At 37.5% G+C, this 15,191-nt stretch overlaps 2 protein-coding genes across 2 annotated transcripts; both read left to right on the forward strand.

The window, feature by feature from the left end:
• Positions 1-305: 305 nt before the first annotated feature.
• Positions 306-1,244, forward strand: LOC100768759 (olfactory receptor 6C3). Its single transcript, XM_027391850.1, has one exon. It carries the CDS (start codon positions 306-308, stop codon positions 1,242-1,244), a length of 939 nt encoding a protein of 312 aa, XP_027247651.1.
• A 12,347-nt stretch (positions 1,245-13,591) lies between these two features.
• LOC100769232 (olfactory receptor 6C75) lies at positions 13,592-14,554 on the forward strand. The gene has a single exon (XM_027391851.1). It carries the CDS (start codon positions 13,592-13,594, stop codon positions 14,552-14,554), a length of 963 nt encoding a protein of 320 aa, XP_027247652.1.
• The last annotated feature ends 637 nt before the right edge of the window (positions 14,555-15,191 follow it).

Below are 15,191 nucleotides of genomic sequence, written 5' to 3' on the forward strand. Positions count from 1 at the left end.
AGGCAACTCAATTTTTAAGTAACTATATATTTAAAGCATTGGAAAATGATTTAAGTGATATCATCAGAATTTTTAATCCACATTGATAGCTGTAATGTATTTTTCAGTCAACAGGTTGAACAACAGATGTTATTTGTCCTTTGAATGGAAAATAAGGAAGGGCAATTTTTGTCCATTTCATAAGACTATTTATCTTTACAAATGTTGTCTTAATACTATGCCCTATCTTCAATATTTGCCTATGTGTTTTATGTTATAGAGGAATATACTTTATATGTTTAAAGGAGATGAAAGGAAGATCCACAATGAAAAACCGCACAGTGCCCACAGAATTCATTCTGTTAGGACTGTCAGATGACCCTGACCTTCAGGTTGTAATCTTCCTCTTTCTAATTATCATGTATATTCTAAGCATCACTGGGAACTTGACCATCATCACTCTCACCTTGGTAGATCCCCATCTACAGACCCCCATGTATTTCTTCCTCAGGAACTTCTCTGTTTTAGAGATAACCTTTACAACTGTCTGCATCCCTAGATTCCTAAGCACAATCGTAACCAGAGACAAAACTATTTCCTACAATAATTGCACAACTCAGTTGTTTTTCTTCATCTTCATGGGTATAACTGAATTTTACCTCCTAACTGCTATGTCCTATGACCGCTATGTTGCCATCTGCAAGCCGCTGCACTACACAACCATCATGAACAGAAGAGTCTGCATATTGCTGGTTTTTTCTGCCTGGTTGGCAGGGTTCCTAAACATCTTCCCACCTGTCATTCTTTTTCTTCAGTTAGATTACTGTGGCTCCAATGTCATTGATCACTTTGCTTGTGACTACTTCCCCCTCCTGCAGTTATCCTGCTCAGACACATGGCTCCTGGAAGTGATTGGGTTTTATTCTGCAATAGTCATACTGCTCTTCACTTTAGCACTAATCATTCTTTCCTACATGTTCATCATCATGACAATTCTGAAACTTCCATCTGCCAGTCAGAGAAAGAAAGCGTTCTCTACATGTTCCTCTCACATGATTGTCATCTCTATCTCATACGGCAGCTGCATCTTCATGTATGCTAACCCTTCTGCCAAAGAAAGAGCATCACTGACCAAAGGAGTAGCCATTCTCAATACTTCTGTTGCTCCCATGATGAATCCATTCATCTACACGTTGAGAAACCAGCAAGTGAAGCAAGCTTTTAAGGACACCATCCAGAAGGTAGTGCTTTTCTCTGGCAAGTGAAACATTTGTGATTTTCTTTTAATTTTTTTATTAGTTCAAATTAGGAACAAGCTTGTTTCACATATCAATCCCTTCTCTCCCTCCCTCCCCTTCCTCCCACCCCTCCTCCTCCACCCCTGACCTACCCCCCACCCCATCCACCCTCCACTCCCCAGGCAGTGTAGGGCCCTCAACAGGGGCTCCCCAAAGTCTACCACATCATCCTAGGCCAGGCCTAGGCCCTTCCCCATGTGTCCAGGCCAAGAGTGCATCCCTTCACGTGGGATGGGCTCTCAAAGTCCCTTCTTACACCAGGGGAAAATACTGACTCACTACCAGAGGCCCCTTAGAGTTCAGAGGTCTCCTCATTGACATTCATGTTCAGGGGTCTGGATCAGTCTTCCAGACAGCAGTCTGGAGTCGATGTGCTCCGGGGTCGGCACCAGGGTGGTGAAACCCACACAAACAGCTGGCCTGAACAAGGGGAACATTTATGATTTTAAAGGATAGTTCCTTCTTTCCAAAATGATAGTCAAGGGAAGAACAAAAACATGATTTGTAATAGGATTGGCATTTTGCGATTTAATAAAATTCCATATTAAGAGTAATCATTATGCTCTATACATTCAGCTCATCTCCATGTGTTCATCTATCTGTGGTTCTTTCTATTCATCATCCGTGTGTTTACCGGTATCTATTTTTTCTAAAAAAAAAAAAATGAAGTCCTTTCAGATTTTTTCTATTGTGCATTCCATATCAGAATTCTCCTTCATTACAGTTATATCTTATTATAAATTATAAATCCTCATTGTACTTAATAAACTTGGTAAAACTGAATACTGCTTCATAATTTTCTGATGTTTCAAATCCTTATGAAAATACATTTAGGTGATATGGAAAGTCTAGGCTGGTGGTTTTGATTTTGAATAGGAGTACAGTATTTTTGTGTAGAAACAGTACATTTAGCATGATAGAAGGTATGTCAGAAGGTAGATTTCACAGTTACCATTCTTACCGTGTAATAGAAGGAAAACGTTACCAGGCAATATGGTTCTATTTAGCTTTGTGTGAAATCAAATAACCACAATCATTGGTGGCTTAATTAAAAAAATACAAATATATGCGAAAATAATTGAAAATATTATAAGCATGTGAATCATATTCTTTATACTAATAATAAAGAGAAATGAAGTAAAAGGTAAAATAAAATACACAGTGATTATTATGCTTATTGTTATAGTGAAGACATGCTCTAATTGTTTCAACATATTGTTTAATTTGATTATTTCAATAAGTAGCTACAATTACTGCCCCCCACTAATGTTTCTCTTGTATATTTAATAACTATATAGCATAAGTCAGAAAATATAAAGTAATCCAAGGAAAACTAGCAAAATTATGATAGACCTATGGGAGTTCAGCTTCCTGGAGAACCGATTTCTAATCTCAGGGTCTAGTAATTACCTTAGAATTGCTGATAGGAAAGCTAATGTCTACTGTATGTGTGTACTGTGCATACTATACCTCATCTTAGACAAATCACATGTGTTCTTATTTGTAGAGTCCCTTAAAATTGAATACTATTATCTAAAATTTATCAGGGAATTAGTAATATAAAATAGAGGGTTCAAGACTCCAAAGATAATTTAAAATGTAATATTTAAATCGCATCTTTAACAGCAAAACCAGGATTCTTGAAGTCAAAATACAGTGAGTTTAGGTCAGGCGTTGGTGGCACACGTCTTTAATCCCAGCACTCAGGAGGCAGAGGCAGATGGATCTCTGAGTTAGAGATCAGCCTGGTCTCCAGAGTGCTACAAAGCTACACAGCCTACTCCAGGATAGGCTCCAAAGCTACACAGAGAAACGCTGTCTTGAAAAACCAAAAATAAAAAAAAATACACTGAGTTTACTGTTAATAATTAACTAACAGAATCCCATGTGAAATACTATATTGCTGATGGACTTTATATCATTTGCTTTATTTACTCCCATAAGTGATGTAGTGGTAAAATAATAAATGATTTCCACATACACTTTCTAAAATTCTCACTAAGTGGAATAGGCCACTTCTTGTTATCATTGACAGAGACAGATTCCATGTGTTCCATCCTGACCTCATGAGTTTTGTAATTGCTGAATATGTGCTCATGTTGGCCTGAAATCACAAGCTTATGATGCATGACAGATCCTGACTTCTGTCATCTTGACGATTGTGTTTCTTGATTATCTTGGGAGTTATTAGGAATCACATTATTTCCTGATTGCAGGGAATTGTTGGGATTAAGAGTATGAAGAACCCCAAATAATGACTAAGGCTCCCTGGTGACTCTGCCTGAGTCTGGGCTGGGCTTTTGTTGCTCTTCCCCTTCTATTTGCAAAAAGTTAGGTGAAAAACTGCATCTTAGGGCTGTAGAAACAGTTTGTCAGTTAAGAACATGACTCCTCTTCCAAAGAATCAGGGTTAGATTCCCAGCACCTACACGGTGGTATCTGTAACTCCAGTTCTGTGGTTATCCAATACCTTATTTTAGTTTCCATGGGCACCAGGCATGCACATGATACACAGATGTACATGCAGGTACAAGCACCTACACACATTAAAAAATAAAATAATATTTTAATTAAAAAAGAGCCACATCCTAGAATTCTAGATATCAGACTGCTTCTAGTATTTTCCATTCTATACCTAGGAAGCAATTGTGTTCTATATTAAATAATCATAAAAACAGATACACAGTGAATAACCAAACAAAATATCTTGTAAATAAATGGGTGATTATATATGCACCATGTTTTCTTGGTGTCTATATGTGGATGGTAGCAGTTTTCTAAAAACAAATAGGAACCTTCCAGATACAAATTCTTACTAATTTTCATAAGGTTTTAAAAATCACTAAAATTTTGTTCTAACAAATATATACTGTTTAAATTTGCTGTATTTTTTAAGTAATTGTCTTACTATGTAGTCTTGCTGCCTCTATTCAAGATGTCCCTGCCCCAGCCTCCCCTCACATATGCTGAGATTACAGTCATGTTCCAGGTAGCTTTTAAAAACAATTAGACTGTAATTTTGTGATAGCTGTTTAGAATGGAATCATTTCCATTTTTGAGACATCTGGCAAGACTTGAAAGGATTGATGTTAGCTAAAGGACTTTTTTTTTTACTGGTAACACTCCTGCCTCTGCCTCCTTCAGCAAATACTCCCAGCATGGGCCACCACAACCAGCAATAGCCCAAAGACATAGGATATTTTAAAAATCAATTAAATGATCCCTAATGATATTCTCCTATTCTCATTGATCCAGGAATAGCCCAATCATCATCAGAAAAGCTTCTCTGGCAGCTGATGGGAGCAGATGGAGACCCACAGCCAAGCAATAGGCAGAGAGAGAGTCCAAACAAGAGATCTCCATTCTGTCCCTCCCCTAGGAACTTAGAGAATGCTGATGAAGAGGAGGAGGAGGAGGAGGAGGAGGAGGAGGAGGAGGAGGAGGAAGAATTGTAAGAGCCAGAGGGGTCAAGGGCACCAGGAGAACACAGCCTACATAATTAACTAAGCATGGCTCATGGGTGCTCAGAGTCTGAAGCTACAATCATGGAGCCTGCATCGGTCTGTGTTAGGTCCTCATATGTATTGTATGGTTGTGTAGCTTGGTGTTTTGTAGGACTCCAAACAGTGGGTGGCAGCTCTTTGACTCTTTGGCCTGCCTTTAGGACCCTTTTCTTCTACTGGGTTGCCTCATTCAGCCCTGATAATGAGGGTTTTTCCTAGTTTTATTGTAACTTGTTATGCTGTGTTGATGTCCCTGGGAGGCCTGCTCTTTTCTGAAGGAAAATGGATGACAAGTAGATTTGATGGTGGGCAGAAGGACTGGGAGGAGCATAGGGAGGGGAAACTGATTGGAATGTATTGTATGAGAGAAGAATAAAAAAGAAAGATCTAATATATGCTTCTACTTTGTACTGATGCTACTAACAATGACCCCAAACTTGTATCTAATTCCCTCTCATGGACCACCATTTTCCTTTTTCAAGACAAACCTAAACCATGAGAGAGGTCATTCATGAAGGCAGCAGGACTGAGAAGCTCTAGATCTTCAGGGATCCAGATGAGGAGCTGAGTGAAGAGCCAGGTGTGGAAGCAGAGAGTAGCAGCATGTGGGGACATGCACCCCAAAGATGAGAAAAGGAAGGTGAACAAGTGGCCAGCGGGCTCACATGTTGATCCAAACCAAGTATCCATTGTGAATCACCAGAAAGGCCTTACTCATTGTCACCCCGAGGACCCCAGGTATATGGTGGCTATATTTCAACACTGGCTTTCATTACAACAGAGGGAAGAGAATGTTGAATCATGCACTGGCTCCCACAGCTTCCTTCTCTGTGTTATTTACACTCACATAACAAACTAAAGGAAGTCATAGAGTCATACCCATATGTAGAGAGAAGAAGGAAAGTATTGGAAAGAAGAAGGTGAGGACATTACAGGAGATGGAAGATGTGGCAAGTACCCAAGTCGAGTGAGATCAAAGAAAGGTTCCTCTGATAAGTCACGGCAGAGGCATGAATCACTGATTAAGAAAAGGATTAATTTTTATCTACCAAGTAGCTCTGCCAGGAAAAGTCTCTGTACTTATAGAATGGTGAGACTGGAAGGGTACTTTCAAACTTTCTGATTAGTGTCTGGACTGGGTGGTTTTGTGTCAACTTCACACAAGCTAAAGTCTTCAAAGAGGAAGGAGCCTCAGTTGAGGAAATACTTCCATGGGATCCATCTGCAAGGCATTTTCTCGATTAGTAATCAATGGGGGAGGGCCCAGCCCATGGTGAGTGGTGCCATTCTTAGGCTTGTGGTTCTGGGTTCTATAAGAAAGCAGACTGAGCAAGGCATGGAAAACAAGCCAGTAAGCAGCATGCCTCCATGGCCTCTACATCAGCTGCTGCCTCCAGGATCCTGCCCTGTTTGAGTTCCTGACCTGATTTCCTTCAATGGTGAACAGCAATGCTAAAGTGTAAGCCTAATAAACCCTTTCCTTCCAAAAAAAAGTATACCAAGTTCTCTATCAGTAAATAAAATTATTGCCCACAGTGTCTGTATTATCCAGTAATTATTCCCAGTATAGTAATAAACATAACTGAGTGGATGTTCTGCCAAAGGTTACCATGACTGTAAACCACAGAGTTGTAGAAGTAATAGAGAGTGTGGTAAATCACAAGGAAATGAACAGAAAGAGGAGAGTAACAATTACTCCATATCTATGAAATAGCTGCTTTCATTCGTTCAGTATATTAAACTAAGGAAAGAAACACTATGAAGCTGTCTTACTTTTCATGGTGAACATCATGTTTTGAGAAATATTGAAGGAGTCTACAGCCATACCACCCTGAATGCACCCAATCTCGTCTGGTCTCAGAAGCTAAGCAGGGTCAGGTCTGGATGGGAGAAATATTTAAAGTTTTACCTGTCTAAAATTTGAGCAATCCCTTTTAAGTGAAAATGTTTTCTCTTTCTTTTAAAGAAGAAGAAAAGAAGCCATAATTCATGGCCGATATATGTCTGAACAACAATTCCAGCCAGGATGATAATTTGACAAGCAAGCCATTTGATCAACTCCCATGTAAGGGAAGACACCTTACAAAATAAAAATATACACTGCAACCTTAGAATTTCACAATTAACTGCTATTGAGATGACTTATTCCTCCATAAAGTCACTAAGGAACACATACAAAACATCAGGGTAGGCTCATAAGGATTTTTACAAATGTATATTCACAGAAAAAAAGATGTTCAAGAGCCCAAATTACTCCTTTGAAATTAGACTTAATTATTTTGAACAACAAATAAATTCATTTAATTACAAAAAAAGCCTAAACTTTTTTTGCAGATTTTTTTAAATTAGAAACAAGATTATTTACATGACAATCCCAGTTCCCTTCTCCCTCCCATCCTCCCCTACCACCACCTCCCAACTAAAATCCACCCTATCACTTATCCTTTCTGCTCCCCACAGGATGGTGAGGCCTTCTACAGGGTGTCATCAGAGTCTATCATATCCTTTGGGATAGGGCCTAGGCCCACCGACATGTGTCTTGGCTCAGGGAGTATTCCTCTATGTGGAGTGGGCTCCCAAAGTCCACACCTATGCTAGGGGTAAGTACTGAACTACTACAGGAGGTCCCATAGATTTCTGAGGTTTCCTCACTGACACCCATGTTGCTGGGGTCTGGATCAGTCCCACGCTGGTATCCCAGCTATCAGTCTGAGGACCAAGAGTTCCCCAATGTTCAGGTCAGCTGTTTCTGTGGGTTTCACCAGCCTGCTCTGGTTCCCTTTGCTCTTCACTGGTCCTTCTCTGCATCTGGATTCCAGTTCAGTTCAGTGATAAGTTGTGGGTGTTGGCTTCTACTTCCACAAGCTTCTGGATGAGGGCTATCAGGTAGCATATAAGTCAGTCATCAATCTCATTATCAGGGGAAGGTATTTAAGGTAGCCTCTCCTCTGTTGCTTAGATTGTTAGCTGGTGTCATCTTTGTAGATATCCAGACCTTTCCCTGGTGCCTGATTTCTCTGTAAACCTAAAATGTCTCCCTCTATTATGGTATCTCCATTCTTGATATCTTCTATTCTTCCCCTGACTCCACCTTTCTGCTCCCTCAGGTCCTCCTCACCCCTTCACTTCTCCCCTTCTCATTCTCCTAGCTCCATCCCCCCTCTTCCCATGCTCTCAATTTGCTTGAGGGATCTTGACCCTTTCCCCTTCTCCAAGGGACCATGTATGTCTCTCTTAGGGTCCTCCTTGTTTCCTAGCTTCTCTGGCAGTGTGGATTGTAGGCTGGTATCCTTTACTCTATGTCTAAAATCCACATATGAGTGAGTACATACCATGTTTGTCTTTTTGTTATTGAGTTCCCTAAACTTTTAGGGAACTCAGTAATTACTATAATAAAAGAGTAATAATTACTCTTTTCTCAATAATCTCAAATGTGACAGCATGACTATAGCACACTTCATCGAATTACATTTCACTTTATCTTGTGACCAAAACTATCATGTTTGGATTTATCTAAACCACCAACTTCAGCCATCTATATAAACTATGTATTTTATCATTCATTATCTCACTTATAGCTACTGCTTATCCATTCTCCATCAACTTTTCAGTAAGCCTTAAAGCTCTCTGATGTTGGATCACCTCTGTTAAAATTTTCAAGGTCATCTAACCCCAAACTTGGATTTTTATTTTCTTTTTTGCTTTGTGTATGAGATATACTGCTGTCTTTTATAAGTGTATTTGATCCAGGAGCCTAAGCAATAGGTACTGCATCAGTCTCATAAATACACATTACAAAGTTAATGCACTAGAACAGTACAGTTATTGTCATCCATATAAAGGAATTTGTATAAGGTACTGGAATTTCAGTTTTAAAACCATAACTGTTAATGACTATGCTATTTTAAAAACAAAGAGAGCATTGTGCTCATTATTATTTCCCAAAGGACTTGTTAAAGTATACTCATTCAGTAAAATTATTAATAAACAAATAGAAATCTCAAAATACCTACTCTCTGATCTAACTATCAATATTCTTAAAATTAATATTTATTTTCATCTTCCATATATTTTTATTAAAACTATTGCTATTGTCCTCAATGTCTTTTATTTTCAGGTAGGTTTGGGGTTTGTTAGTATTTGGGGGGGATATTTTGTTTTTATTTTTGGTTTTTTTTTGCTATACTCCTACAAAAACATAGACATATCCTGCACATAATTCCATGATAAAAGTTTTTAAAATACATGTTCATTCTTTCAAATTTTCATACAGGTACACAATGTACTCTGACGTTATCCACCCCTCATCCTCCCTCTCCAGCCCTCCTATGTATCTCCCCTTAATTCCTTCCTAGCTTCAAATCTTTTTATAACAAAGCAAAACAAACAAAAATAAACACCTGCTTCTTTTGTCTTTCCAACGCCTCCTCACTTATCCTATCAGCATTGAGAGTTGTGGTATTTCACGAAGTATATCCTTTCATCCAATCAGCCCCACCCACAAAATGTTCATTGCACAAATCATTGGTCTGAACCAAGGCCTCTGGCACACCATCATTGCTGGACCCTCACTCATCAAAATGCCTGCTGTTGCCCCAAGTCATAGAGGTCCTAAGGTCATCATTCCACAGGACCAGTCCCTTCACACACTCCAGCAGGTCACACATGGGGTAGATGTTAGGTTGAGATATAGGTTTGGTTGGTAGCTGAGCTGGTCAGTCTGAGCCACTAGGAATATATCCCTCAGGAGAGGGGTAGAGCCAGCTCTCCTAGGTCCATGGCATCAGGGCCAGCTTTCCAATGCCAGTGATGGGGGATGGAGCCTTCACTCCCAAGTTCAAGGGTCAGCTCTCCCATGGGGAGGGAGGGTCAGCTCTTCTGTAGCAGTGTTCAGTGAGGGTAGGCAGAGTCATTGAGGGCCTGGCTGGCTCAAACCAACCCTCACATTTCAACATGCATAGTTCCTATGACTCCCTATGGTAACATGAGTCATGGACATCACAGATACACTTATTCAACAGACTGCAAGTCACGCACTCTCTCTCTCCTTTGAAGCTACACCTTCAGGATTTCCACTGGAGGAATAGGCAGGAAAAAAAATCTTTTTTTATTCATTAGCCCACTATTTTAGTTCCCCAGAATATAACACTTTCGGTGTTTTCTTAAATTGGAATATTTTGATATAGTCAATAGTAACATGTATTATACTAAACAATATAATTAACAAAGAATTTCTTCCTCACTCCTCAGATGTCATTGATACTATGACGTACAGTTCTACTCTATGTAGCAGCTCAGCTACTTCTTCAGTAGCCCTTATAATCTTAGAGAGTAAAATTGTGTAACCCTGGGAACTTGCCTAAATTTACAATGAATTTGTTTCATTATCTGACAATTAGGGAAAGTAACTTTCTCTACTGGTATGAAACACTCACAAAAATATCTATGTACATATATCTGATGTGCTTAATAAAGTATAACTATGAATTCTGGTTCTAATTTGATATATAACCAATTGCATTCAATTTTCTAAAGAACAATACAGCTCTATGCCCCCAATAGTGATAACAGAACAATTGCCTTTCTGTAGAGATTATTTACGTAAATTTCATTCTCTTTGGAGACATAAAATTTTAAATATTTTATATATTTGCTCATTTTTTTTTACTTTTAAAAATCCTTCAGATACTCCTATCTATATGCCCAGATTATGTCCAACACTTTCATTTAAAAATGTGACTTCATTCTTCAAGTCCTTCTTCAAGTTTGATTTGAACTTCTAACTCAGGTACAGTTAGGCACCTGTACTGCTGGGTTAGATCACAGCAGGTGAAGGTGGTCCTAAACTCACGGGAATAACATTGAATTGATAAAGGGTAGCTCTTGTGGGTAATCAAGTAGGGCAGTGGCTTTGAGATCATTCTCCAAAGCTTATCCTAACATGTTTTCATCCTTTTGGTAATGCCTTAAGTTATTCATTAATGTATATGTTGTAATTTTATACTTAATCATGTAGAATGAATTTCTGTTCTCTGCAATATCACTTCATATTAAAGGCATTCCTAAGAAACAGACCCTTAAAATACTAAGAAACTATGATCATTTAATTAACTTGTTTGACATGAAATCATCAGTTCTATTAGGCAATGGAACACTGTTTATAGTAACACATTAGCAAGACTGAGAACCAAACCCAGGACCTCAAGAAGATCAAGTGCTCTTGATTGCTAAGGCATCTCTCCAGCTTCTAATCTCTGTTTCTCTAATTCCTAGTTTCTTCTCTTTGTGAAGATATAGTTAATTATAAGTTTTAAGTATTTTTTATATTTTTCTGCTTTGATTTCAGGTCATTTATATCTAATCTATCCTAAATTATATACAGTAATTTGGACCACTGTTTACTGCTTAGTATCCTGAGGATCTAATCTCCATGGTGTCTTTTGTTTATTCAGTCAGATAATCCCCTTGAGTCCATAATAAATACAACAGATAAAATTGGGACTAACCTGAATAGCACTGCTTTGATACCGACTGTATCACTCCACTCATTAGGCTGGTAAAGAAATTAGCCTTCATTATGATTTGTGTTTTATGTATCAAAGTATTATTTCTTTAGGTAGCATAGATAGTATAATCTGTATTCATAGATCCTTAGTCTTATCTGGATTCATGAGTAGAAATGGGTTGATGTATGTCTTGGGATTTTATTTAATTATTAATATTGAAAGTTTTGTTACACGCATAAGACAGCAGAAGAGAAATCAATTACAAAACTCCTTCAAAAACACTTGTATTTAAACAAACTAATAAGCCATTAGAAATGAAAGTGACTATACTAGTAATATTTAGCAAAAAGTAAGTATTGTTTCAAGAATATAATTTTTTGCTTTTAAGTAGTATTTGTGTTCAGTATAAGCAATTCCAATATATGCTTTACATATGTAATTGAACAATACAATTTCAATTAAATATGTAAATTAAAAATTAGCATTAGAAATTAACTTTTCACTGTAGCAAAACTATGTTATAAATCATAGTACTAAATAATTTTTCATATACTTATCAGCTTACAATACTTGTTAGAATATGAAAAACATGGGATCAGTTTGTACAAAATTGAAAAAAATGTTATTTGCTATACTGAGAAAGTATACTTTGTTTTGGTTTTGCACATGAATTTTGTACATACCAAAGATTAGGATTCAACATGTAAAACCAGACAAGCTGCACGCCATATAATCACAAAGAGCAGATAATGGAAAGTGAGACCATCTCATTTACAAGAAAACTTGTACATAGAATTTTGAGGTAAATTCACTCGCCTATCAAATTAACCAGCTAGTGCTGAGGAAATGACATTATGCTTCACAGCAGTAACACCTGTAAAGATTACAGAGGACAGATGAGACTGGACAAGTTGACTAGATACAGGGACATATCTCAGTCTTTGAAATGACTTCATGAATGAATGAACAAGTAAAACAGTCTTTGTATGACATCAAAAGTGATGATGGATGCATAATGTGGAAGAAAGAAAACAATTTTTTTCTCCTGAACACTTATCTTGAATGTTGAACTCTGTTTATTTATCACCAGAAAATAAACAATGTTGCATACAAGTAATTTACAACGTTGAAAATAGAACAGGTAAGAGCACTTGCAGTTTACAAAAATAAAATTAGAGCCAGGAGTAGGAGTCACATCTGCAGTCATGGGGTTCATGAGTTTGAGGCAGGAGAGTGTGAATTCAAGGCCAGACTGGCTACATAGCAAGACTTGTCTCACCAACAAAATAAAACAAGGTCATTTTGTGTAAGTATTGCTTTATATGTCACTCAAGATAGGAATGTGATAAATAAAATATACCTAATCATAGAGTACTTGGATTCTTACAGAAAATCATTATAATAGACAGAAAATGTCCTGCAACATAAATGTTGAAATTAGACTCGACATATGTGTACAGCATAGCAGGAGCACATTACTGTGAACTACGGAGTTATCTCCAAGAAGTATAATGATTTGCAAAGACGAAAAGAATTAAAGTAGAGAAATGTTTAAAAATGTAGAGGAAAACAGTATACATGAAAATCTTTTAGGAAACTACACTATACTAAAAATAAGTTCTCAGGAATTTCCTTGTTCCAGAAATATTCAGTAGACACAGACTTATGACAAAATATAAGGGAACACAATGAAGAAAATAAATTCGTGATTTTGAAATGAGGTAGGAATAATTTTTTAAGTATTTTGTTTGATTTACCACAAAATCAATTTTAAACAATGATGGCAACAATGATTTTTAAGTGTGTGTTTAGTCATGTATTTTATTCATTAGGTATATAATGTATGCACATATGCCTTGATACGTATGTAGTAAAATGATTACATATAAAGAAAATCAGTTTATTCATCACCTTCTATTTATTGTTTTTCCTTTTGCTGCAAGAGTACATAAAAAACTCCTCCCAAAGTAAATTTTAGTAAACAACACAAAGTAGTAAGTATACTTTAGTTAATATAGACACTACCCATTAGTTAGTTTATCTAGACTTATTTATCCTGCATAACTACAAATTTATAGCCTTTGAAAGTATTAGGATTACACGGACCATGTTATAAATACAAAGTAATGTATAATGCTGTTGATGTTCATGGACACATTGTGTGATAATATTCATCTTTACAAATGACACATTGCCACTTGACATCTATGACATCATAATGTCCTTCAGATTCAGCTAGACACAGGTAACAAGTGCATTTCTCTACTAGCAAAGTTGATTTCTTATTTCTTTATCTATATAGAAAATGGCTTTAGAAGCAGAGACTATTAGGAGAAATTCCACATCGGTAACAGATTTTATTCTTCTTGGACTGACAAATGACCCACGGTGGCAGCTTGTAATTTTCACGTTTCTTCTTGTTACCTACATGCTAAGTGTGACTGGAAACCTCACCATCATCATTCTCACCCTCTCAGATGCCCATCTGATGACACCCATGTACTTCTTCCTTCGCAATTTCTCACTTCTGGAAATATCATTCACGTCTGTCTGCATTCCCAGGTTCCTTGTCACTATTGTGACAGGAGACAAAACCATTTCCTACAATGGTTGTGTGGCTCAGCTCTTCTTCTTCATTTTCTTGGGAGTGACAGAATTTTACCTTCTGGCTGCCATGTCCTATGACCGTTACGTGGCCATCTGCAAACCCCTGCACTACACAACAATCATGAGCAACCGTGTGTGTATTCTTCTTGTCTTTAGCTCATGGTTTGCAGGATTCCTGATCATCTTCCCACCAATTATCCTTCTACTACAGTTAGACTTCTGTGCCTCCAATATAATTGACCACTTTATCTGTGACTCTTCTCCAATTTTGCAGCTTTCTTGTTCAAACACTCACTTTCTAGAGCTCATGGCATTTCTGTTAGCCGTGGTGACACTGATGGTAACCTTGACATTAATTATTCTTTCCTACACATATATCATTCAAACAATCCTGAGAATTCCTTCTGTGAATCAGAGGAAAAAGGCCTTTTCCACTTGCTCCTCCCATATGATAGTTGTCTCCCTCTCTTATGGCAGCTGCATTTTCATGTATATTAAGCCTTCTGCAAGGGAGAGGGTGAGTTTAAGCAAAGGAGTAGCTGTGCTCAACACCTCAGTGGCTCCTCTCCTGAACCCCTTCATCTATACACTGAGGAACCAGCAAGTGAAACAAGCCTTCAAAACCATGGTCCAGAGAGTACTCTTTTCTTCAAAGAAATGAACATGATCATGACGAAAGGGGACCTCTAAAGACACAGCCGAATGAAAATCTCTGCCCCTCTCTACATAGATTCTTTCCCAACAATTATTAAAATGTGTTAAACTTCCTAATTAGCTAGAGAAAATGTGTGTAAAGAATAAATGGAAATATAAGATGAAATGTAATGGGCTTTTTAAAGTTATTTTTCTAGGGAAAAATATAAGTAAGTAAATGTATATAAAAAGTATGAAATTTATTTTATTCATTGGTACTATTTCTTAAATGATGGATTATTCAACTGAAAGTGTCTCTATTTCTACTAATCATATTTCAAAAGGAAAACATTGACTTCAAAGTGTCCATTGTTATCCTGACTTTAGGTTGTCATTCTCACTGATATGCTACCAAATGAACACAAAGTGTTGAAGTGTACACAATGGTGAGATGCTGGCTTTCTGTTGATTATCCTGGAAATCACAAGTGCTGATTTCTAATGTCTTAATGTTTTCTTTTTTCCATTGTCTCTTTCACAGAGGTTTCCTTCCCTGCAGGCTGATAGTCAAGACAATGACTTTTGGAAGTAGCCAAGAAAATGAAAATAGTGTTCCAAGGTCATTCCTGTGCCTAATGAGTCCCTCAGGTTCTGTGCTACACCAAA

This window comes from Cricetulus griseus (genome assembly GCF_003668045.3).
Source record: "Cricetulus griseus strain 17A/GY chromosome 1 unlocalized genomic scaffold, alternate assembly CriGri-PICRH-1.0 chr1_0, whole genome shotgun sequence".
NCBI lineage: Eukaryota > Metazoa > Chordata > Mammalia > Rodentia > Cricetidae > Cricetulus > Cricetulus griseus.

Coding starts and splice junctions, on each gene's coding strand:
- LOC100768759 (XM_027391850.1), top strand. CDS start 306: ATGAAAAACCGCACAGTGCCCACAGAATTCATTCTGTTAGGACTGTCA.
- LOC100769232 (XM_027391851.1), top strand. CDS start 13,592: ATGGCTTTAGAAGCAGAGACTATTAGGAGAAATTCCACATCGGTAACA.